The sequence below is a fragment of the Propithecus coquereli genome, unplaced genomic scaffold, assembly GCF_000956105.1.
Source record: "Propithecus coquereli isolate 6110/MARCELLA unplaced genomic scaffold, Pcoq_1.0 Scaffold120, whole genome shotgun sequence".
In the NCBI taxonomy this organism is placed as follows: domain Eukaryota; kingdom Metazoa; phylum Chordata; class Mammalia; order Primates; family Indriidae; genus Propithecus; species Propithecus coquereli.
Genome location: NW_012136081.1, coordinates 2,361,818 through 2,384,082, shown reverse-complemented (window position 1 = coordinate 2,384,082; position 22,265 = coordinate 2,361,818). Strand labels below are relative to the sequence as shown.

Here is a 22,265-nt window from a genome sequence, read left to right as displayed (position 1 = left end):
GATGAGGCAGAAGGGTCACTTGAGCCCAGGAATTTGAGTTTGCAGTGAGCTATCATGGTGCCACAGTACTCCAACCTAGGCAACAGAGCCAGACCTTGTCTCAAAAAATAAGGATAAATAATAATTACACTTTTCCATGATTGCAACAAACTTGTAAAGCTCTTCCTGCACTGAGGAGGCTTATGGGGCAGGAGGAAAACTTCCTCATTTGCTCCCAGAGTGCTGCTTTCTGGGCTAGGAAGGCCCGGAGACTGCAGCTGGCTGGACTTCCTCTGCCTCTGAGTTTCATAAGCCAGGCTTTCCCCTGGGAACCCCTGGCAGACGCCTCCCCCATCTGGGTGGCCTGGCTGAGACAGCCATGCGGCCACAGGCGTTCTGGTTCTGCCGCCCTGGGCCTGCCTGTCTCTGAGGCCTGTTGCCTCCAGCACCCATCGTGTTCACGGGAAAGGCCGACTGCCACGCACTGCGGCCAGCTCTACTGGAGCTTGCATCTTTGTGCAGCTGGTGGGCGGGAAGATGGCCGCCAGAGATCCTCTGAGGTGACCCCGAGCATGGACTTGACGGGAGTGAGCTCCGCGGGTACTCGGGAAGCATGTTGCTAGTGGAGGGACAGTGGGGGCGCTGTGCTCGAAGCCCTGGGGGTGGGGGAGCGAGGCTGTGGGTGATCAGGGCCAGTTCCGTTCACTGGCTCACCTGGGCGGCGCTAAGGTTGACAAGTCTGGAAATAGCCCTGTTTGCGGGCAGGAAAAACTTGAAAAGGAACTCAGCGATCTTTGGTTGATGGGACAGCCTGCGCTTGTTCTTACATGACCTGGATGGATCCAGTCCTTCAGCTCCCTGCTCTCCCTTGGGCACCCAGAGATGTTCTGTGGCCCAAAGTCCCCACCTCATGACCGGTTGGCAAAGGGGGACGTTTCCCACACAGGCAGACCTAGCCCTGAACGTGAACTGGGGGCTTCTCCAGTTTGGACTGAGCTTCCCCCCAAATAAAGGGGACTGTTTTTGTGGTGTTGGGTCCACAAGCCCCGCTGTCCTTTGCTTCCTGTGTTCTCTGGGGACAAAGGCAGGGGCCCCACTGGAACCCTCTGCGGGCTGGCAGTGTGCTTCCTGCACCCAGCGCCAGCCCGCCCCGGGGAGGGGCTGAGCCCGCCCTCCTGGTGATAAGGCGGCCAAGGGCTGCCCTCTGGAGGAAGCACCAAAGAGAAAGCAGAGGGCAGGAAGCGCAGCGCCTGCAGGTGTGTAGCCCAGGCCCACCTCAGCCCCAACCCTTTGCTGGCAAGGTAAGCTGGGGCCGGCGGCTGGGACCCAAGAACCCTGCAGCCTCTGCCCAACACGCGGCTCTCACGTGGCATCCTAAACTTTCAGCCACCCCAGAGAGGTTTTGGCTGGTTTGGGATGTTTGGATCTGAGCTGTGAGGCAGGATTGGAAGGCTTATTACTTCCTGCCCTGAGTACACAGCCATTGCCAGGGTGGGCAGCTGCCCATGTGGGTCTGGGGGATGAGCTGTGGGCTGGGTAAGCAGCCCTAGGCTTGTGCCCTGCTCTACCATTGAGCAGGGTGATCTTGAGAGCACTTGGTCACCGGGCCTCAGTCTTCCCGTCTGTTGGAGGGGAGTAGGTTTGACAATGTGGTCCCTGGGTGTGCTTTTTCAGCTGAACCCCCGTGATGGTGAGAGGGCCTGAGGTTGGCCTGGGCCAACTCAGTGCCCCATGACATGTGCTGCCACAGGCATCCTGGCCTGCGGGCTCGCTCCCCACCTGCCCAGCTGTGCGGGCACCTGGCTCCCTCTGCTCCAACACGAGAGCCCCTCAACCCCCAGCTCCCTGCCCCCTTGCCTCCTGCCACCCTCTCCGTAGAAGCAGCCGAAGCCATGGCGGGGATGAAGACGGCCTCCGGGGACTACATCGACTCCTCCTGGGAGCTGCGTGTGTTTGTGGGAGAGGAGGACCCCGAGGCCGAGTCGGTCACCCTCCGGGTCACTGGGGAGTCACACATTGGTGGGGTGCTCCTGAAGATCGTGGAGGAGATCAGTGAGTGCCCCGCTGCCCCACCTGCCGAACTCTTGGCACTTCCGGGCCATCCCTACTGCGCAGCTTGCGATAATGGTGTCACGGTGACTCAGGCACCAGCTTAATCGTTTGGCTCCAAAAAAGACATTTCCCCAACTTCCCCTCCCACCCACTGTCTTCCCTCCCTTCCTCCCACTCCAGCTGGCTCTGGAGGATGAGACTGGGCCACAGTCCCCTGTTCATCCTCTTCTAGGGGCAGAAGGGGTGGCCTTGCCTGGGCCCAGGGAGGCACAAGTCATGTTCCTGAGGTCTGAAGGGTGGCCGGGGGCTCCTGGTGGCCTGGGGGCCTGCTCCCACACACCCTCCCCCTGCGGAAGCGCTCAGCAGGCTGGTGACAGGCCCAGCCTGGGGGGGAAGGCCCTGCCCCCAACAGGAAGTTACAGCAGGGCAGCCTGTGGTATTAGTCGTGGGGAGTCGCAAGGCCAGTGACATGGGGGCTTCTCATCGTCCTTCCCTGCGGGGGTGGGGGCTGCCCCTTCCTGGGAGGGCAGCAGGAGGACCCTGAGAGCCAGAGCGAAAGGCAGGCCCGTGAGTCCCAGCCTGGGTCCTCCGCTGCCCGGGGTGGGGGTGGGGAGGCTTCCTCAGACCCAGCCAACCCCCACGTGCAGCCCGGGGGAGGGAAAGGACCGTGTGTGGACCGGACGGCCCAGGATGGCCCAGCCAGCGGGCTGAGGCAGCGAAGGGAGCTTCTGGAGGCAGGGCCCAAAGAGGCTGTGAAAGCAGGAGACTGGGCGTCAGACTGGGTCTGCGAGGGCCAGGACAGGGCACGAGGGAAACGCAAGGGGCCTTGCCGTGGAGTCAGACGGGCAGGCACACCGCTGCTCCACCCTCTGCTGGGCCCCCACAGCAAGTCTCTTCAGCCCTATGTCCCCTGTGAGGGGGATGGTGTCCCCACCCCTCCCACTCCTGCTCAGACATCTAGGATGCTTAGCCAAGCCGGCCCCCCGCCAGTCCCGGCCTCCTGCAGCGTGGCCCGCGGGTGAGACTGACCCTCTGGGCTGAGCTACACAGGGAGAGCTTTCCTGGGGCCTGGAGCCGAAGACAGGGCTGCCCCCAGCCCAGGACGGGAACTTCCGGGAAAAGCCACCTGAGTCCTGAGTGGTGGCCGCAGTCGGGGGACCAGGGCAGTGATGGTGAGGACGTGGGGCTGCTCTGAATTATGGCTGCTTGACCGGAAGGATGCCTGGAGCTTGACGAGCAATGAGGCCGGGTGGTCCCTGGCCAGCTCCACACGGCCCTGAAGGCCTCCGGGGGTTCTGGACTTCAGCCCGGAGGTGAACAGTAGCAGCAGAGGGTCTTCGGTGGAGGCCGTCGCACTAAGGCTCCCATGTGGGGAGCCCGCAAGCAGGAGACCCCATCCCGGGGGACGGCAAGGCCCTAAGTTTGGGCAGGGAGGATGGAGAGGAGGGTGGGCTCGGGAGGCGGTGACTAAAGTGAAAGGCATGACGTTCAGGCCCATGGTGGAGAGTCCTGGTCACCCAGCCCCGAGACGTGGAGGAGCTGGAGCAGGGGAAGCGGATGCCCTGTGCAGAGCAAGTTCAAGCTGAGCCCCTCAAAGCCGGGGCTGGGGGTCACTGCATTTACGGTCCCAGTGCTGGGCACATGGCCAGGGGAACATAAGTTTCTGGAAGGAAGGAAGCCAGTGGACATGCCTCAGCCAGGGGCACATAGGGGGCTGGCCTGGGCTCCGGGCAGGGTCTGGGTCAGAGGGCCACGCCTGGGGGTGGGTAGGAGGTGGCAACTGAAGGCGGAGAACTGGGGAGACCCCCGGGAGAGGGCACGGCCAAGGAGGGAGAAGAGGGTCCCGGACCAAACCCGGGAAAGGACCGGTGAGCGGCAGGTCAGGGGAGGGGACCAAACTGGACAAAAAAAGAGCAGAGTCAAGAGAAGAAGGGGAAGTGGACGGCACAGAGCCAAGGACAGAACGAGGACGCCAAGAGCGGAGGGCGCAGCCCTGGGGAGGTCAGAGGAGATGGAAAGGGAGAAGCTTCTCTGGGCTTTGGCAGCCCTGGGGATGCTGGGAGGGCGGGGCACGAGTGGGAGCTGGGGACAGGAATCAGACGACTGGCCAGGAGGCCCAGGAGGAACTCAAGGAACAAGGGCTTTGTACACTCCAGAGGGCCAAGCCGCAGTGGCCGTCAGTCTCCCTTTGTTCCTGCTCTATCTCCCGCCCAGTTCATGCTCCCAGACAGAGGCCGGGAGACCTTGCGTCTTCCATTGCTGTGTCCCTGGTTCCTAGCAGCTAGCTGACCAGGTCATATTTCTTTTTTTTTTTTTTTTTTTTGAGACAGAGTCTCACTCTTTTGCCCGGGCTAGAAGGGTCATATTTCTAACGAATGCTCACTGGTGGGTAGTCGTGTGTGTTCATGAGTATGCCACAAACACTCCGCACCTACCATGCAGCAGGCACTGTTCCATGTCCATGGGGTCAGGATAGTTACTAGGTCTTACAAATGAGGAAAAGAAAACTGAAGCCCAGAGAGGTTAAGTGCCTTGCTCAAGGTCACACAGCAAGTATGCAATAAATTTTGAGAGAGAACCTCCTGCTCCATGCCAGGCACAGTCGCAGGCCCTGAGGACCTGCAGCAGAAAGACAGACTAGTCTCTGCCTCCTGGAGCTCCTGGGAGTGCAAGAGAGAGGTCATTAAGCCAGGACAGAGGAGGCGCTAAGTGCTGGAGTGCGGGAAGTGGGAGCACTGAGATTGGGCACCCAGACTCTGGGTTGGGGGGCTCCTCTGGGAAGTGATGTAGCGACTGAGCCCAGAAGGACGAGCAAGGCCCAGCCCAGAAGAGCCGTTCTGCCGGCACCTTGGGGGCTTGGGCAGGGGTGGGAGGTGGTCAGCACAGGCTTCTGATCCTGGGCTTGTGCTCAGGGTAGGGGCAGCAGGAGGAAGGCCAGGCAGGGCCCGCCACGCCGACGTGCACCCCCTGCCCCACAGATCGCAAGCAGGACTGGTCAGACCACGCCATTTGGTGGGAACAGAAAAGGCAATGGCTGCTGCAGACGCACTGGACGCTGGACAAGTATGGCATCCTGGCTGACGCGCGCCTCTTCTTCGGGCCCCAGCACCGGCCGGTGATCCTGCGGCTGCCCAACCGCCGTGCCCTGCGCCTCCACGCCAGCTTCTCCAAGCCCCTCTTCCAGGCCGTGGCTGCCATCTGCCGCCTCCTCAGTGAGTTGCCCGGTTGGGCCCCTCTGCCGGCCCCACGGCTGCTGCAAGGGGGCAGGCCCCTGCCCAGCCCACGCACTGTCATACTGTCCTTGCTGTCTTGTTCCCACCCCGCATGAGCGGGGGAGGCCCCGGGCAGGACCTCAACCCCAGCCTCGTTGAGACCCCAGCTCTTCTCAGGCATCCGGCACCCTGAGGAGCTGTCCCTGCTGCGGGCTCCGGAGAAGAAGAAGAAAAAGAAGGAGAAGGAGCCGGAGGAGGAGGTGTATGACTTGACCCAGGTGGTCCTGGCTGGGGGTGAGCACAGGCTGGGGCGGGCAGGGCTGGGGCAGGGCCAGGCCTGTTGGGCCCGGGCCTGGGGACGGGCCTGGTGACTCCCACCCTGCACTCCAGGTGTGGCACCTGTGCTGTTCCGGGGGATGCCAGCTCACTTCTCAGACAGCGCCCAGACCGAGGCCTGCTACCACATGCTGAGCCGGCCCCAGCCGCCGCCCGACCCCCTCCTGCTCCAGCACCTACCGCGGCCCAGCTCCCTGGTGGACAAGACCCAGCTCCACAGCAGGTGCGCTGCAGCCGCTGTGTCTGGGCTTCCCACCCGGGGTCCACCCCCTGCCCTGTGTCCTTGCACACCCTGAATCCATGCCTGGTGCTTCCAGGCCTTGCCCGTGTGTGCGCCTGCCCCACCACCCCCAGCCCCCTGCCCCAGCCCAGGGTGTCCCTGGCAGAGCCCTGACTCCTGCCTCTGTTGCGGCCCAGGTGGCTGGACTCGTCGCGGTGCCTCATGCAGCAGGGCGTCAAGGCCGGGGACATGCTCTGGCTGCGCTTTAAGTACTACAGCTTCTTCGACTTGGATCCCAAGGTGGGCCACGGTCAGGGAGAAATGGGGGTGTGGGGTTCATGAGACATGGCACCCAGGTCGGAGGTCTGGGCTCTGGGATGTTAGTGACTTGTAGGGGCCTGTCCATCTGCCTAATTGTCTGTCTGTACCTCTGTTTACTGACTCCACAAACACAGTGCTGGGCCCTGGGCAGATTAGAGGCAAACAGGTCTCAGGGCCTGTTTCTCAAGCAGCCGTCGGGGAGCTAATGACCACAGGCCAGCGTAGCCAGTGGTGGGCACCCCTGGGAAGTCTGGGGCTTGGGTGGGAGAGGCCCCTGCTGCAAACTCAGGGAAGGCTTCCTGGAGGAGGCAGCACTTGGACCTGCAGGGACTGGGGCAGGCAAGGAAGGAGGCTTTGCAGGCTGGCCCCAGGGTGCCCCGTCCACTCGCCCTCCCTGCCTACATCCCTGATGGCGACCAGTGTGTTCCCCGTGTCCGTCTCCAAAGCTGCCCAGGGGGTCACAGGCCGCTCTCTCTACCTGTGACCCCACCTCTCTGCTCCCCTCACTGTAAAACTTCACAGTTGCCTACAGAACACTTGCTCCCCGGAATCCTGCCTCCTGTTTGCAAGCTTTCCGTGGGCACCCCTCGACCCCCTCTTGCCCCTCGGCTGCGGCTATTCAAGACAGAGTCTGACTCTGTTGCCCTGGCTGGAGTGCCGTGGCTTCAGCCTAGCTTTCAGCAACCTCAAACTCCTGGGCTCAGGCGATCCTTCTGCCTCAGCCTCCCGAGTAGCTGGGACTACAGGCATGCGCCACCATGCCTGGCTAATTTTTTCTATATATATATTTTTAGTTGTCCAGATAATTTCTTTCTATTTTTAGTAGAGACGGGGTCTCGCTCTTGCTCAGGCTGGTCTCGAACTCCTGACCTTGAGTGATCCACCCGCCTCGGCCTCCCAGAGTGCTAGGATTACAGGCTTCAGCCATGGCGCCCCGACCTGGCAGCGGCTATTCTTGTGTCTTCTGCCCCATCTGCACATGAGAAGCGCTGCGGCTGCTGAGGTGACCCCGCCTCCATGTGTCCCATAGTCCCCTCCCACCCATTCGTGGCACAGACACAACCCGGCCCTCCCTCTGGGAATATCTTCCCGTTGCAGCCCCAGGGGTCTGCTGCTCAGGTGTCTTCTCCCCTTGAGTCTCTCCGCCCAGGCGCCTGGGCTCTCCCTCCCTCCTCCTCTCCCGGCCTCCCGTTGTGGGCGAGCCCCGGGGCTCCACCCTGGCCCCTCCTCTCCACTGTCTCTTTCCGTAATCCCTCTGCGTGCTCTTTGTGTCTCCCAGCCTGTCAGCTCCAGCCCACACGCCTCTTCCCTAAGATCTGGCATCAGGGGCTGGACTCAAACTTCTCCTACCTGAAACAGACTCCTGATGGCCCAGCCTGCCCAGGGGCTCCTCCTGCCGCCCGGGGATTCATTGCAAAAGCCCGGCACTGAAGCCACTCTGGACCCTTCGCTTTCCCTCCCACCCGATCCCTCATCACCTCCCGTTGATCCTCCTTCCAACAAAGATCTCGAATCACCCATTGCTCTCTGTGTCTTCATCTGTCCTGGTCCAAGCCCTGGGCACCTCTCGAGTGGGTCACTGTGGCCTCCTCCTCCGGGACCTGTCTCCCCTTGGCCTCCCCGGCCTCGGAATGGACACTACAAAAGGGCCCCACCGTCCAGGGCTCGCAGGGCCTGTCTGCTTTGGCCCCGGGCGCCCGTCTGTGCCTGCTCACCGCTTCCGCTGTCCGCTCTTTCATGTCCTGTGCCGCTTCCCTCCTGGGACTCTGTTGTTCCCTTTTCCGTCTCTTCCCACCCTTCTTCGGGCTGAGTGTGTTTTGGGATTCCACGTTATGTCCTTCATATGACCTGATTAGGTCCCCTTCTTCCATCCTCAGTGGTTGCTGTAGGGGTCACAGCACGCAGGGAACTTTGCCGTCAGGTAACATCACACGACTTCTCTTGAAGTTTAAGGACCTTACAGCAAGATACTTCCCGCTCCCCTCCCCAGTCTCTGTGCTCTCTTCCAAGTGTGTCAAACCCACAAGACATTGTCGTCGTCGTTGCTGTTGTAACTGTGACAGCTTTACTGAGAAAGCATTCCCATACTATACAGTGCACCCGTTTAAAGGGTACAATGCAGTGGTTTTTAGTGTGTTCACAGAACTGGGCAGCTATCACCCCGGAACTCTACAACGCTCTCATGGCGCTAGAAAGAAACCCCACACCCATCAGCAGTGACTCCTTCACCCCAACCCCCTGGCCCCGCAGCTGCTAGTCTACTTTCTGTCTCTATGGATTTGCCTGTTTCGGACACTTCATATAAACTGAATCATACAACGTGTGGCTTTTTGTGACCGGCCCCTTTCATTTAGCACGACAGTTTCAAGTCTCACGCATGTTGTGGCACGTGGACATGCTTCGTTTCTTTTTACTGCTGAATAATATTCCGTTGTATGGATGTGCCACGTTTTAGTTATCCGTTCATCAGTTATTGACATTTGGGTTTTTTCTCCATGCTTTGGCTATTATGAATAATGCTTCTAAGAATACACATGTACGTGTTGAGTCATCATTGTCATTACATTTTTGCTTTAATCAGTCAATTATTTTTTTATTTTATTTTATTTTTTTGAGACAGAGTCTCACTCTGTTGCCCGGGCTAGAGTGCCGCGTCATCCTAGCTCACAGCAACCTCAAACTCCTGGGCTCAAGCAATCCTTCTGCCTCAGCCTCCCGAGTAGCTGGGACTACAGGCATGCGCCACCATGCCCGGCTAATTTTTTCTAATTTTAGTAGAGACGGGGTCTCGCTCTTGCTCAGGCTGGTCTTGAACTCCTGAGCTCAAACAATCCACCCACCTCGGCCTCCCAGAGAGCTAGGATTATAGGAGTGAGCCACCGCGCCCAGCCCAGTCAATTATTTTTTATTAAACTTTTTATTTTGAGACAATGTAGATTCCCAGACAGTTGTAAGAAGCAATACACAGAGATCCTGGATACTTGGATCACCTTGACCCAGTTTCCCCCAACGGTAACATCACAGCCAGTGTATTGACGTTGACGTAGTCAAGATACAGATTCCATTGGCCAGTTACCACTTTTTGTTTGTTTGTTCTGAGACAGGGTCTCCCTTTGTCACCTAAGCTAGAGTGCAGTGGCATCATCATAGCTCACTGCAGCCTCAAACTCTGAGGCTGAAGCAATCCTCCTGCCTCAGCCTCCCTAGTAGCTGGGACTACAGGCGTGCACCACCACACCTGGCTAATTTTTCTATTTTTTGTAGAGACAGGTCTTGCTGTGTTGCTCTGGATGTTCTAGAACTCCCGGCCTCCCAAAGTGCTGAGGGCGTGAGCCACCATGCCCAGCCCCAATTACCTTTTAAAGACATATTTAAAATATGAAAAAAGTCTTTTATATTTGCCCTTACACTTATCATTTCCTGTGCTCTTTATTCCTGTGTGGATTGCTCACTGGTATCATTTTCTGTCCCCCTGAAGGACTTCCCTTAACGTTTCTTGCAGTGCTGATCTCCTGGTGATGAATTCTTTCAGTGTTTGTATTTCTGTATAAGTTTTCTTTTCCCTTCGATTTTGAGAGATATTTTTACTGTCTATAGAATTCCTGGCTGACAGGTTTTTTCTTTCCGTGCTTTAAAGGTGTTGCTTTGCAATCTTCTTGCTTACTCTGCTTCCGGCGAGAGGGCTGCTATCATTCTTTGTTCATCGGCACACGAGGTGTCTTTTTTACTGGCTGCTTTGACATTTTTCTTTTTATCTTTGGTTTTAAACAAATTGATTATCATGTGCCTTGGTTTGCTTCAGATTTCTTATGTTTGGGGTTTAATGAGCTTCTTGAATCTGGGAGTTTATAGTTTTCATCAAACTTTGGAAAATTTGGGGGCCATTATTTTTTCAAATTTTTTTTCTGCCCTTGCCCCCTTTTGGTACTCAAATTACATGACTATTGGACTGCTTAAAATTGTCCCACAACTCACTGATGCTGTGTACATTATTTTTTAGTCTTACTTTTCTATGTGTTTCATTTTTGATGGTTTCTACTGCTATATTTTCTTTTCTTTTCTTTCTTTCTTTCTTTTTTTTTTTAGACAGGGTCTTGCTGTGTTGTCCAGGCTGGAGTGCAGTTGTGAGATCATAGCTCACTGCAGCCTCAAATTCCTAGGTTCAAGTGATCCTCCTGCCTCAGTCTCCCAAGTAGCTGGGACTACAAGTGTGTGCCACATGCCTGGCTAAACTGTTTTTTCTTGATTTCGTGTAACTGTGTTGCCCAGGCTGGTCTTGAACTCCTGGCCTCAAGCAATCCTCCCACCTTGGCCTGCCAATGTACTGGGATTACAGGCGTGAGCCACCATGCCTTGTAAATATTTTTACATCTTGTGGGGATGAAGTCAAGATACTTGGAAGCGGTTCGATCCTTTCGAGACTTGCTTTTAACGTGAATTACGCAGGACTAGAGCATCCCCTAGTCTGGGGCTACTGACCCAGTGCGGAAGCACTTTCCTTCTGAGCACTCTCTGATGCTCCGTGCGCTGTGAGGTTTCCCTGCTCTGGCTGTTGGGAATGTGAACTGTTCCCACCCTCACAGGAGCTCCGGTAAATGTTCCACCTCCTCCTTTCCCGAGTTCTGTTCTCCAGCCCTGGGCAGTTTCCTGACAGGCATACCCTGGCCAGTACTCTGCTGAAGACCCAAGAAGAACCCTCCCCTCATCTCCAGCGCTTTCCCTCTGTGCACCTCTCTCCTCTTGAGTTCTGTCCTGTGAACTCTAGCTGCCTTGACTCCCCCAAATTCTCCACTCCATCCCCTCACCTGGGGGAATATTCTGGGCTCTGGCTTCCCCCTCCCTGTGCTGCACCTGGGAACTCTCCAGGCTGTGAGGTTGGGCGCCTTTTACCTTGTTTCCCTTCCCTCAGGGGTCGCCGCTGTGTGTGCGGTCTGCTGTCCAATATCTAAAAACCATCTGGTCTTTGTTCTCTATGGTTTTTATTGTCTTTTCTCTTCGTGGTTTTTAAATTAAAATGTATTTTTAGATGAGGTAATATACGATGGCTTAAAGAGTGAAATAGTCCCAGCAAGTGTGTAACAGCAACAGAGCGGTTCCCTGCCCAACTCTCCTTATCCCAGATCTCCGACTCCTGGAGAATGTGAATTTTGACTGTAGCTTTTCATTCTAGTATTTACCTCCACACGACATGCTTGTATGTCTGTTTCTCGATTTTGCCATCTCACACATTACCGTTGACTTCGTACAAAAGATAAAGCTTTCATTGCCTTCTGTTCTCTCCCCTCCCACGCGACACAGCCTTCCTTACATCTTTCTAGGCGAGTGGTATTTGTAGTCTTTGGTTAAAACAATGTGATTATGGTTGCAAATAGTAACACATATAAATAGTATTCTTAGCTAAGCCACAGTGTAACTATAATTATGTTTCCTTTCTTGGGTCAAAATTTTTATTATAAATTGTTCATAATTGTTGTATTTTTATTTACTTATTTTTATATTAATTGTCCGTCTGCAATGACAAGAGGGGCCCCAAAAGTCTATCTGGACACTCTGTGTAGCTGTAGGCTTACCAGTGAGGGTCTTAACAGTGATCAGGAGGGATGTTCCCCACCAACCCCCTCCGTGTCCCCAACCATAACATTCCTTTCAAAATGGTTGATCACATTAGGATATCAATCAGTGTCACTTCGTTCTCCAAACCATGAATCGCTTACACTCTAGACACGACTGTGGTCCAAGACTTCCCTTCACTATTTTCCTGGGAATTCCTCCATTGGACTTCTTGTTCCTGGAGCCCTGTGTTCGCCTTCCTTCACCGACCCCCTCGTTTTGGTGGAGCTCACATTTCAACAGCTTCCTCTAAAATGTACGTGAGATCTGAATGTTTTTGAAATCCTGCCTGTCTGAAAAGCTCACAGTTCTACTCTCACCTGCATGACAGTTTGGCTAGGTGTAGAATTCTTAGTTGGAGGCATTTTCTTGCAAAATTTTGGAGCTATCTTCCCATTGTCATCTGGTTTCCAGTGTTGCTCTTGAGAAGTCTGGGGGAATTTTTATTTTCAATCCTTCCATATGTGACCCTTTCATTTTTTCTTGAAGGGAATGGGGAGGTACTAGAAGCTTTTAGAATCTTCTCCATATCCCCCAGTGTTCCAATAATCTTTCAATACTATGTCCTACTGTGTGTCTGTCCTAACTCATTGGCCTGCATGCTCTCTGGGCCCTTCAAAGTCAGAAACCCAGGTCCTTCAGGTCTGGACAAATGCCCTATATACTCTCTTTAAAAGTTTTCTCCCATCTGTTTTTCTGTTCCTTCTTTCTGGAACTCTGTTTTGTAGATATTAGACTTCCTAGATTGATTCTTCAAAGAAAAGAATAGACATTTATCTTTTCTTTCTTATTTTTCAGCTCTTGTCTTTTTGTGTTCTACTTTCTGAAGAGTTCCTTATTTTCCCAAGTATCTATTGAATTTTTAATTTCTGCAACTGTATATGTATATATATATTTGTTTGTTTGTTTTAGAGACATAGTCTTACTCCATCATCCAGGCTAGAGTACAGTAGCATGATCATAGTTCATTGTAGCCTCGAACTCCTGAGCTCAAGGGATCCTCCTGCCTCAGCCTCCCAAGTAGCTGGGTCTACAGGTGTGCACCACCACACCTGGCTAATTTTTCTTATTTTTTTAAGAGACAGGATCTTGCTGTGTTTCCCAGGCTGGTCTCATGTATTTTTAAGTTCTAAGAGCTCTTGTTTTTTGAGTGTTCTTTTTTAGGTTTTTAAGTATAACATACATTTAGAAAAATGCACAACTGTAACTAACACATCAAGCAACAGAACTTTACTGTTTCACAGAAGCCCCCATTATAGACCTTCCAGGCAATATCTCCCACAGGAGTTAACCACTAACTTTACTTCTAACACTAGAGTTTAGTTTTGCCTGTGTGAAATTTACATAATGAAGTCATACAGTCTATACTCTTTTATGTCTGTGTCTTTCAACATTATGTGTGTATGACTCATCCATGTTGCATATGGTTGTAGTAAATTCTTTCTCGTTAGTGTGTAACGTTTCATTATGTCGATATACCACAGTGAATTTATTCATTCTACTGTTGATGGACACTGTACAATTTCCATATTGGGGTTATTGTGAACAGAGATGCTATGAACATTCCAATATAGGTATTTTGGTGAATACATGTACATGTTTCTGCAGAGCGTGTACCCAGAGGGGGAACTGCTGTTATGGGGCAGGCGTTAGTTTAGCCGTCGTAGGTAACTGTTGCACAGCTTTCCAAAGTGGTTGTACCAATTTACACTCCAATCAACAGGGTGTGAGCGTTTCAGCTGTTCCACAACTTCACCAACATTTGGTATTTTTTATCTTTCCTATTGTGGCAATTCTGATAAGTGTGTAACGGTATCTCATATAGTTTTGTTTGTTTAAATAGCTTAATTGAGATAGGACTTACATACCATAAAAATCACCCGTCGTAAGCACTGTAAGTTTGATTATTTTTAGTAAATGTACACAGTTGGGCAGCCGTCACCACAATCCAGTTTTAGAACGTTCCCACTGCCTCAGAAAGTTCACTATCACACATTTGCTGTCATTCCTCCTCCCACAGCCAACCCCAGACGACCACGGATCTATTTTTTCATGCAGTTTTAATTTACATTTCCCCGAAGCTTGCGCAGTGGCAGTATGGCAGCCAGCGAGGTTTATCCGAGGCGCGATTATTGCTGACTGTAAACTCTCCCCAGTACCCCGCAGAGACGACTTGCAATATAGTCGGCACTGGCAATTTTGATGGTCCCTACAGGACTGAATAGTTAAAAAAAAACCCAAAAACCCTTTCCCTGAGGACTAAGGGTGAATGCTTTTTCTATGGCTGTAGCCACTAGGATATCCTCTTTTGTGAAGTTTCTGTTCAAGTTTTTTGACAATTTTTACATTGAGTTGTTTGTCTTTATTGATTCATAGGACTTCTTTATATATTCTGGATATGAGCACTGTGTCAGATAAATATATTCTCAGTATATTGTCCCACTCTGGGCTTTGCCTTTTCGTTCTCTTAATGGTTTCTTTTGACAAGCAGCACTTCTTTTTTTTTTCTCACTCACGCACTCACTCTTTCTGCACTTCTTAATTTTAATATAACCCAATTTATATTTTTTCTTTTATGATTTAACACATTTTGTGTCGTTTAAGAAACCTTTTCTACTCTGAGATCATAAAGAGGCAGTCCTATGTTTTTCTCTAAAAGCTGTATTCTTTTAACTTTCCTGTGTGGATCTGCAATCCATCTGGAATCGATGCTTGTCTGTGGTAGGATATTAATTCTCTTCTATACAGGTATCCAGTTGACCCCGTGCCTTTTATTGAAAAGAGCCTCCTTTCCCCAGTGACCTGCAGCGTGACCTCTGTCCTGGGTTCAGGTGAACGTCTCTCTCTCCAACTCCCTTCACTTCCGCTGGTCACTTTGTCTCTCTTTGCCAACGCCACACAGCCTTGATTTCTATAGCTTTATACTTATATTCCTTTAAAGAACAACATCCTGGTCTTGTGCTGCGAGCGCAGTGCTTTATCTCTACAGGGATGTCGACTGCTGTTTGGAGTTCTCCTCTGCCCCCACCCCGTCTTTATTTCCTCTGAGCTCTTCCTTTCTCGTTCGTCTTGGCCTCCGTGGCTCATGCCAGCAGCCATCCTCACGTGCGGCCAGTCCTTGCAGGTCCACTCACGTTTAGAAGTGAAGCCCCAAGAAGCCGATTGGAGACCCTGAGTGTGTGAACAGGGCTTGGCGTTTGTGTGGCCTCCTCGGGGTGATGCAGCCGAGCCGCTGCTCTTTTTGGGTCTTTCTCTCCAGCTGCTTAGCTTCTCGGTGGCCAACCCCTGATCTTTCACCGGGGATCGAAGGCTCACTGCCGATGTCCCGGTGGGAAAAGCTGGGCTGGGGTGTCTCACCCTTCAGAATGCCAACTTTAAAAAACTTCACCTGGGGCTGGGCACAGTGGCTCACACCTGTAATCCTAGCTCTCTGGGAGGCCGAGGCGGGCGGATTGTTTGAGCTCAGGAGTTCGAAACCAGCCTGAGCAAGAGCGAGACCCCCGTCTCTACCAAAAATAGAAAGAAATTAATCGGACAACTAAAAATATATAGAAAAAAACTAGCCGGGCATGGTGGTGCATGCCTGTAGTCCCAGCTACTCGGGAGGCTGAGGCAGGAGGATCGCTTGAGCCCAGGAGTGTGAGGTTGCTGTGAGCTAGGCTGATGCCATGGCACTCACTCTAGCCCAGGCAAAAAGAGTGAGACTCTGTCTCAAAAAAAAAAAAAACAAAAAAACTTCACCTGGGCTGGGCACAGTGGCTCACACCTGTAATCCCAGCACTCCGGGAGGCCGAGGCAGGAGGATCACTTGAGCTCAGGAGTTCAAGACTAGCCTGAGACCCTGTCTCTATATTTAAAAAAAAAAAAAAAAAAGTAAAAAAACTTCATCTGTTTTCAGCACAGTGCCACCCCCTATCCAGCTGTGCCTGGGGTACCAAATGCAGGGCCACCTCTGGTTCAGGCATCCCCAGAGAGCAAGTCTCCAGGCTTCCTCCGGGTTCCAGCTTGCTGTCACGTGGCAGTGAGGAACTGGGGAGGGCTCTGCTCCTTCAGGAACTTTCTACAGTTCTCATCCCGCGGAGCCTGTCCAGGGGCTGCCGTGAGAACTGATGCCTCCGTGCAGATCTGTGCTCTTCCTGCCTGTTCTCAAAACTCACTGGTGTCTTTGCCAGAGAACAGGCGAAGGGAAAAGGCATGAGATCCCAGCTGTCTCTGCAACCCAGTTCCCTTTTACGGTTTGCTTTCCATCTTCCAAGTTTTTGTTGACACTCTCACCTGCTTAGCCCCTCTCTCTTGTTCGGCCTGTTGAGTTTACCTTTTTTATGCTCTTGCTATCAACTTGGTTGGGTTTCAAGGGAGGGTTGGTTCTGTGGGTAACTGGGATGCCCCTTTGGGTCTCTCCCCTCCCTGTTTCCTCCCTCTGAAATCCTCTTCCTTCTCTCTTCCCTTTAGTGGCCCGTTGTCATCCTTCCTTCTCCGCTCTGCATGCCACCTCCTCAGGGAAGCCTTCCTGGAATGCTTCCCCGTGTTCCATTCTCTCTTATCACCACCAAATTTTCAGTGCCCTTGACTGACGGCATGAGTGAGCTTCCCTGTGGAAGCTATTTCCTTGATAGTGTTTATCACACTTGTGAATTACTTTACTTGCTGATTGGTTTACTCGGGCTCCCATGTGCCCCTGGCAGTGCTGGCACACGGCAAACGTGTACAACAGAGCAAAGATTTAGCAGGAAAACAGCGCCACTTGCCTGGGCAGCAGGGGGCTGGCAGGCTGTACGGGCAGGGGTGGGGGTCTGCTGCCCAGGGCCAAGGGCCGGGGCTTGCAGGGGCTAGGCGAGGGCTGCCCAGGCAGTGGGCATCTGACCAGCCCCCTGCTCCACCCCGTGGCTGCAGACAGACCCTGTGCGGCTGACCCAGCTGTACGAGCAGGCTCGGTGGGACCTGCTGCTGGAGGAAATCGACTGCACTGAGGAGGAGATGATGGTGTTCGCAGCCCTGCAGGTGCCAGGCGGGCCTGGGCGTCTCGGGGTGGCTGGGGTGCGGGCCAGTCCCAGGGCAGGAAGGGCCTCCCAGAGTGGGGCCAGTCTTTGGGGCAGCTCAGCTTAGGGGCACTGTTGGGCGACTGGGCTGCCAGACTCAGCCCTCCCTGGCCACGTGCCCCACCCAGTACCACGTCAACAAGCTGTCCCAGAGCGGGGAGGTGGGCGAACCGGCTGGCACAGACCCGGGGCTGGACGACTTGGATGCAGCCCTGAGCAACCTGGAGGTGAAGCTGGAAGGGTCGGCACCCACAGATATGCTGGTGAGGAGGGACTCGGGGGAGGTGCAGGGTCAGGGCCAAGCATGGGGGACCCAGGTATCCCTCTGACTCCTCTCCTGCCACAGGACAGCCTCACCGCCATCCCAGAGCTCAAGGACCACCTCCGAATCTTCCGGTGAGTGAGGCCCAGAGACGGCAGCCCTGCTGGAGAGGCCGGTCTGCGGGCGGAGGGAAGGAAGGAGGAGCGTGGCCTTTCACCGACCTGCCCCTCGCTCCTCAGGCCCCGGAAGCTGACCCTGAAGGGCTACCGCCAGTACTGGGTGCTGTTCAAGGAGACCACACTGTCCTACTACAAGAGCCAGGACGAGGCCCCAGGGGACCCCATTCAGCAGCTCAACCTCAAGGGTGAGTTAACAGGGCAGGGGCTGGTGGGGGCCCCACCTGGCCCACCTATGGGCTGGGCAGGTGAGTGCTGCCACCTAGCCTCAGCTTCCTCTTGGGGACCAGGGAAGATGCCCTCTGTCCTGAGGTGGCTGTGGGGGGCTGGCATGCACACAGGGACCGCTCAGGCAGCTGTCCCCCTCCCCAGCCTCCTAGGCCACCCCTTCCTCTCCCCTCCAGGCTGTGAGGTGGTCCCCGATGTCAATGTCTCGGGCCAGAAGTTCTGCATCAAACTCCTAGTGCCCTCACCTGAGGGCATGAGCGAGCTCTACCTGCGGTGCCAGGACGTGAGTGAGAGCCGGGCAGGGGGCCGCAGCAGGGACGAAGGCAGGCGCTGGGGCAGGGGCTGGCACCAGGGCTGAAGGGCATTGAGGACAGGGAGGGGGAGGGACCAGAGCTTGGCGAGCACCCTCTCCTCTGTCCCTCCTGCGCAGGAGCAGCAGTATGCCCGCTGGATGGCCGGCTGCCGACTGGCCTCCAAGGGCCGCACCATGGCAGACAGCAGCTACGCCAGCGAGGTGCAGGCCATCCTGGCCTTCCTCAGCCTGCAGCGGACAGGCGGCGGGGGCTCGGGCAACCACCCCCAGGGCCCTGACGCCTCTGCCGAGGGCCTCAACCCCTATGGCCTTGTTGCCCCCCGCTTCCAGCGCAAGTTCAAGGCCAAGCAGGTGCCAGAGGGAGTGGGAGGTGGGAATGACCACAGCATTTACCCAGCCACCCTTGACCCCTGGATCTTCACTGAGCCTTCCTCGGGAACGCCACGTGGTCACTCGTTCCTTCTCCCACTGTGTCCCTGAGACTGTGCGGCTGGTCCCCACCTTCTGGGAGGGGTCACGGTCTAGTGCCCACATCCACCCCAAGGCCTGCCTCAGCCCACCCTTGCCGAGTGGAGAGGTTGCATTTTCGCAGCCCCGCACGGGACACTGCCCCTTCCCAGGCTCAGCATCCTGTCTCCCTGACAGGGGCAGGCGGGGTGGAATAGGGAGGGTTGTCTCAGGGACTTTGGGGGAGGGGAAGAGAGCCAGGCAGCCCCTCACCCGTATGGTCCCACAGCTCACGCCTCGGATCCTGGAAGCCCACCAGAACGTGGCCCAGCTCTCGCTGACCGAGGCCCAGCTGCGCTTCATCCAGGCCTGGCAGTCTTTGCCTGACTTCGGCATCTCCTATTTCATGGTCAGGTGCGATCCCCAACCCTGCCCTGCCCACCGAGCACTGACTCTGCCCTCATCTGCTGCCTGGCGGCTTCGCACCCACATCCCGAGAGTAGGTCCTGGGCTGACACCCTGAAGCTTCCCTTCCCTTGTCCTCTGTGGGCAGACCTTGCTGAGGCCCCCCCATGGGGTCCCACATTCTGCACCCCCACAGCAAACACAAGAGGCTGAGCTCAGGCCAGGAAAGCAGGAGACCCAGCTCCTGCCCCACCGTGCCACGGACTGTTCACTCTCCGGGCCGGGTTGGCTGGTCTGCAGGACAGGGCTAATGGCAGATGCTGTTACAGGCAGGGGCCCCCTTCAATTCTTCAATTCCCAGAGTGCAAAGACATGAGCGAGGCAACAGCTGCTGCTGCTGCTACCAAAACCTCAAAAAAGTTATTATTTAAAGGCATGGACTGTTCGTCTGATGCTGCTAAATGCTGTTATAATGATTATATCAATTAACCCCCGTTTTCCAGACGAGGGGACCTAAATGGCTTGCTCAGGGTTGCACAGCTGGGGAGCCGCAGAGCTGGGAAAGGAACACAGCTCTTACTCCGTCATGCTGGCTCTGGAGCCCCGTGCCATGCTCTGAGTGGGCTCCAGACCATGCAGGGTGGAGCCCTTGCTCACTTTCTCTCCTCCTGGAGACCAGGTTCAAGGGCAGCAGGAAGGATGAGATCCTGGGCATCGCCAACAACCGGCTGATCCGCATCGACTTGGCCGTGGGTGATGTGGTCAAGACCTGGCGCTTCAGCAACATGCGCCAGTGGAATGTCAACTGGGACATCCGGCAGGTGGGCTCAGAGTGACGGGAGGGATGGGGACAGGTGGCTGGGCCAGATCCAGCCAGGGCAGGGCAGGGGCTGCTCCCTTATCCCACCCACCTTATCCCCTCTGACTGCCCACCCTGCAGGTGGCCATCGAGTTTGATGAGCACATCAACGTGGCCTTCAGCTGTGTGTCTGCCAGCTGCCGCATTGTGCACGAGTACATCGGGGGCTACATTTTCCTGTCGACTCGGGAACGTGCCCGTGGGGAGGAGCTGGATGAGGACCTCTTCCTGCAGCTCACGGGCGGCCATGAGGCCTTCTAAGGGCTGTCTGACTGCCCTGCCCTGCTCACCACCGGCCACGGCCACTCCCAAGCCCACACTCACTGGGACTCACTGCCCCATACCTGCTACAAGCAGGCACTGAGCTGGGCACATTCCCCTGCTGTCACTGGCTTTGTGCAGGTCAGGGACCTGGCTGTGCTAGACTCTGCCATCACCCAGGCTAGGTACAAGGGGCCCTGAGCTTGTGCAGCATCCCCCTTCCCTTGTCTGAGTGGCTGAGGTCAACACTCTTGACCTATCTATAGTCCCTGAGCACACACAGAAGACCAGATGTAGCTACCGGATGATGAATCATGGTTTCACGAGTTTCTTTCTTGTTACTTTTTAAAATTTCTTTTTTATAAATTAATATTTTATTGTTGGATCATCCTCTTTCCTCTGGGGCTATGCTTGGGGCCACTCTGACCCTCTGTCTCTTTATCACCAGCCAAGGGGAGGGGCTTTCCTGAGAGACAGAAAGGGAAACCTAAGTTAGCCGGGGGCTGGAGGCTGAGAAAGAAGTTAGAGCAGAAGGGCACAGGCTTCAGGCACAAAAAATGGGGGTGGGGGTGGCTCTCACGGGTAGGGCAGAGCTGCAGGGCCTCTTTGAAGTACTTGGGAAGCAGGAAGCCATCAGCATTCCCTGGAGTCAGGATCACCCCATTGGCAGAGCGGAAGAAGAGTATTCCATCTGCTGACAGAGCTAGAGATGTGACTCATGCCCTCCATGAAGGCCTAGGCAGTCCCTGCTGTGTCCAGACTCACCTTCCAGGGCCAGGGGTCCGTTGATGAACACAGCTATTTCACAGTTTGGCCGTATGCCTGCAGAGACAACTGGAGCTGGGGCCTAGGACACCTGAGAAGCAGTCAGCAAACCTGGGCAGGCTGGGATCCTGGGCTGGGGGGCGGAGGGTGCTGCTCCATGTGGGGCATAAGGGGACCCCAGACAAGGGAGGCTCTGACCCTTGGAGGGGACCTGGGAGGGCACTGTGGGTGGGAGTAGCTGGCAGGGAGCCACTCACCACTTATGACACCAGGGTCCCCAGGCAGTCCTGGGGCCAGGTGGATGTGCATCCTTCCCCGGCAGGACAGGCCCTTTAGCAGGATGGATGGCCAGTGCTTCCAAAATGTACCATGGACTAGCATCAGAGGTAGGGCCTGTGGTGTCTCCAGGGGAATCAGCTCCAACTCAGGTACCTGGTTGAACAGGCAGCAGTGAGACCTCCTTCACAGGCAGGGGTTCCATCTGGCTCTACCACTTGTCCCCTCAGCTCCCACCTGCAGAGAGTGTCCCTGATTGGCCCGGATGAGAGGGCCTGTACTGGGATCCCCCAGCTGCAGAGCAAACCGCTGCTTCCCATTGGTGTCCACCACGCGCTGCACATCTTCAGCTGAGAAGCTGCGGAACTGGGGCAGCTGCAGGAGGGCACCCACGGGCACGAAGCCATCTGTGGGCAGACAGGGTGCTCAGGAGACAACCTTGCTCTGGCTTGGGCCAGAGTTAACAGGGAGAGCCACAGGCAACTGGAACAACAAAGCCTCAGCTTGGGGATCACATGGGATTCATCTTTGTGACCTTTAGAAAGTCTCCTCTTTCTGGGCCTCAGTGTTTTCAACTTACGTGGAAAGTGGACCTGCCTCATGAAGGGTCACAAAGATAAAGTGTTTAGCACAGCACCTGGCCTAGACTGGACACTCAATGACATCAGATGCCAATATCCACCAGTGCACACCACTGGGATAAGTGTTTATGGAGCCACCTTGCTGGAGGGGGCATCACCAGACCTGGCCCAGACAGGGGCTCCTCTCCCAGTCTGCCATGGACATGATACAGGGCTCTGGGCCTAGGTCTTCTCTGTGCATGGGGAGCATGTGCCCTCTGTGCCTTCCTCATGGGGCAGTGGTGGAAGTCATGGGGGAGAGGTCACAGACAGGCTCACATTGCTCTCGGGTGCAAACCACTCCCCGCCAGTCTCTAAGACCCTCACTTACCGGCCCCCATAGGAAGTCCCAGCTTCAAGGCCCCATGTCGCAGGGCATAGGACAGAGCCTTGGACAGCTGCACATCTCGGTCCTGAAAAAGCCCAGAGATAGTCCTGATCTCCATGGTGACCCTGTCCTGCTGCCCACACCAAACCTAAGAGACTGACAGCCAAGGGAAACCAGAGGGAAGAGTCCCAGTGATCTCCCTGAATAATATTACCATCAGCCCTCCGCCCCCACCCCACCCACCTTTGGGCTCTGAGTCTCCCTCCCCTGTCCTCCCACCATGGGGGTGGGAGGGGTGGGGAGGGGCACACCTGTTCTCGGGGTCTGTGAGCCCTTCTGCCCCTGGGTCCTGCTGCTTCGTGACTCCTTTCTCCAGAGGAGTTCATGGCCAAGACCTATGGGGAGCACTGCCATGTGGGGACCGCTTTGAGGACCATCCCATGTTCCCACCCTGCCTAGAAAGCCACAAAACCTCAGGATGTGAGAGCTGGGAGGGGGATATACAGCTCATTAAATTCGCTTCCCACCCCCACATCCCTGGTGTAGACAGACTAAG

General features: G+C 55.2%; 2 protein-coding genes across 2 annotated transcripts; one reads left to right on the top strand and one right to left on the bottom strand.

Annotated features, from left to right (window-relative positions):
• The first annotated feature begins 1,146 nt into the window (after nucleotides 1-1,146).
• Nucleotides 1,147-20,113, top strand: FERMT3 (fermitin family member 3). The gene is made up of 15 exons (XM_012665386.1): nucleotides 1,147-1,280; nucleotides 1,858-2,031; nucleotides 5,010-5,243; nucleotides 5,421-5,537; nucleotides 5,634-5,802; nucleotides 5,997-6,099; nucleotides 16,624-16,731; nucleotides 16,898-17,032; nucleotides 17,116-17,165; nucleotides 17,271-17,395; nucleotides 17,612-17,718; nucleotides 17,866-18,099; nucleotides 18,485-18,609; nucleotides 19,280-19,421; nucleotides 19,541-20,113. The coding sequence occupies exons 2-15, from the start codon at nucleotides 1,872-1,874 to the stop codon at nucleotides 19,718-19,720; spliced, it is 1,989 nt and encodes a 662-aa protein (XP_012520840.1). The 5' UTR covers nucleotides 1,147-1,280; nucleotides 1,858-1,871; the 3' UTR covers nucleotides 19,721-20,113.
• TRPT1 (tRNA phosphotransferase 1) lies at nucleotides 20,019-22,100 on the bottom strand. The gene is made up of 7 exons (XM_012665388.1): nucleotides 22,021-22,100; nucleotides 21,713-21,794; nucleotides 20,999-21,168; nucleotides 20,743-20,917; nucleotides 20,486-20,542; nucleotides 20,301-20,411; nucleotides 20,019-20,186 (listed from the first exon to the last, which is right to left on the bottom strand). Exons 1-7 carry the CDS (start codon nucleotides 22,093-22,095, stop codon nucleotides 20,095-20,097), a joined length of 762 nt encoding a protein of 253 aa, XP_012520842.1. The 5' UTR covers nucleotides 22,096-22,100; the 3' UTR covers nucleotides 20,019-20,094.
• Between the last annotated feature and the right edge of the window lie 165 nt (nucleotides 22,101-22,265).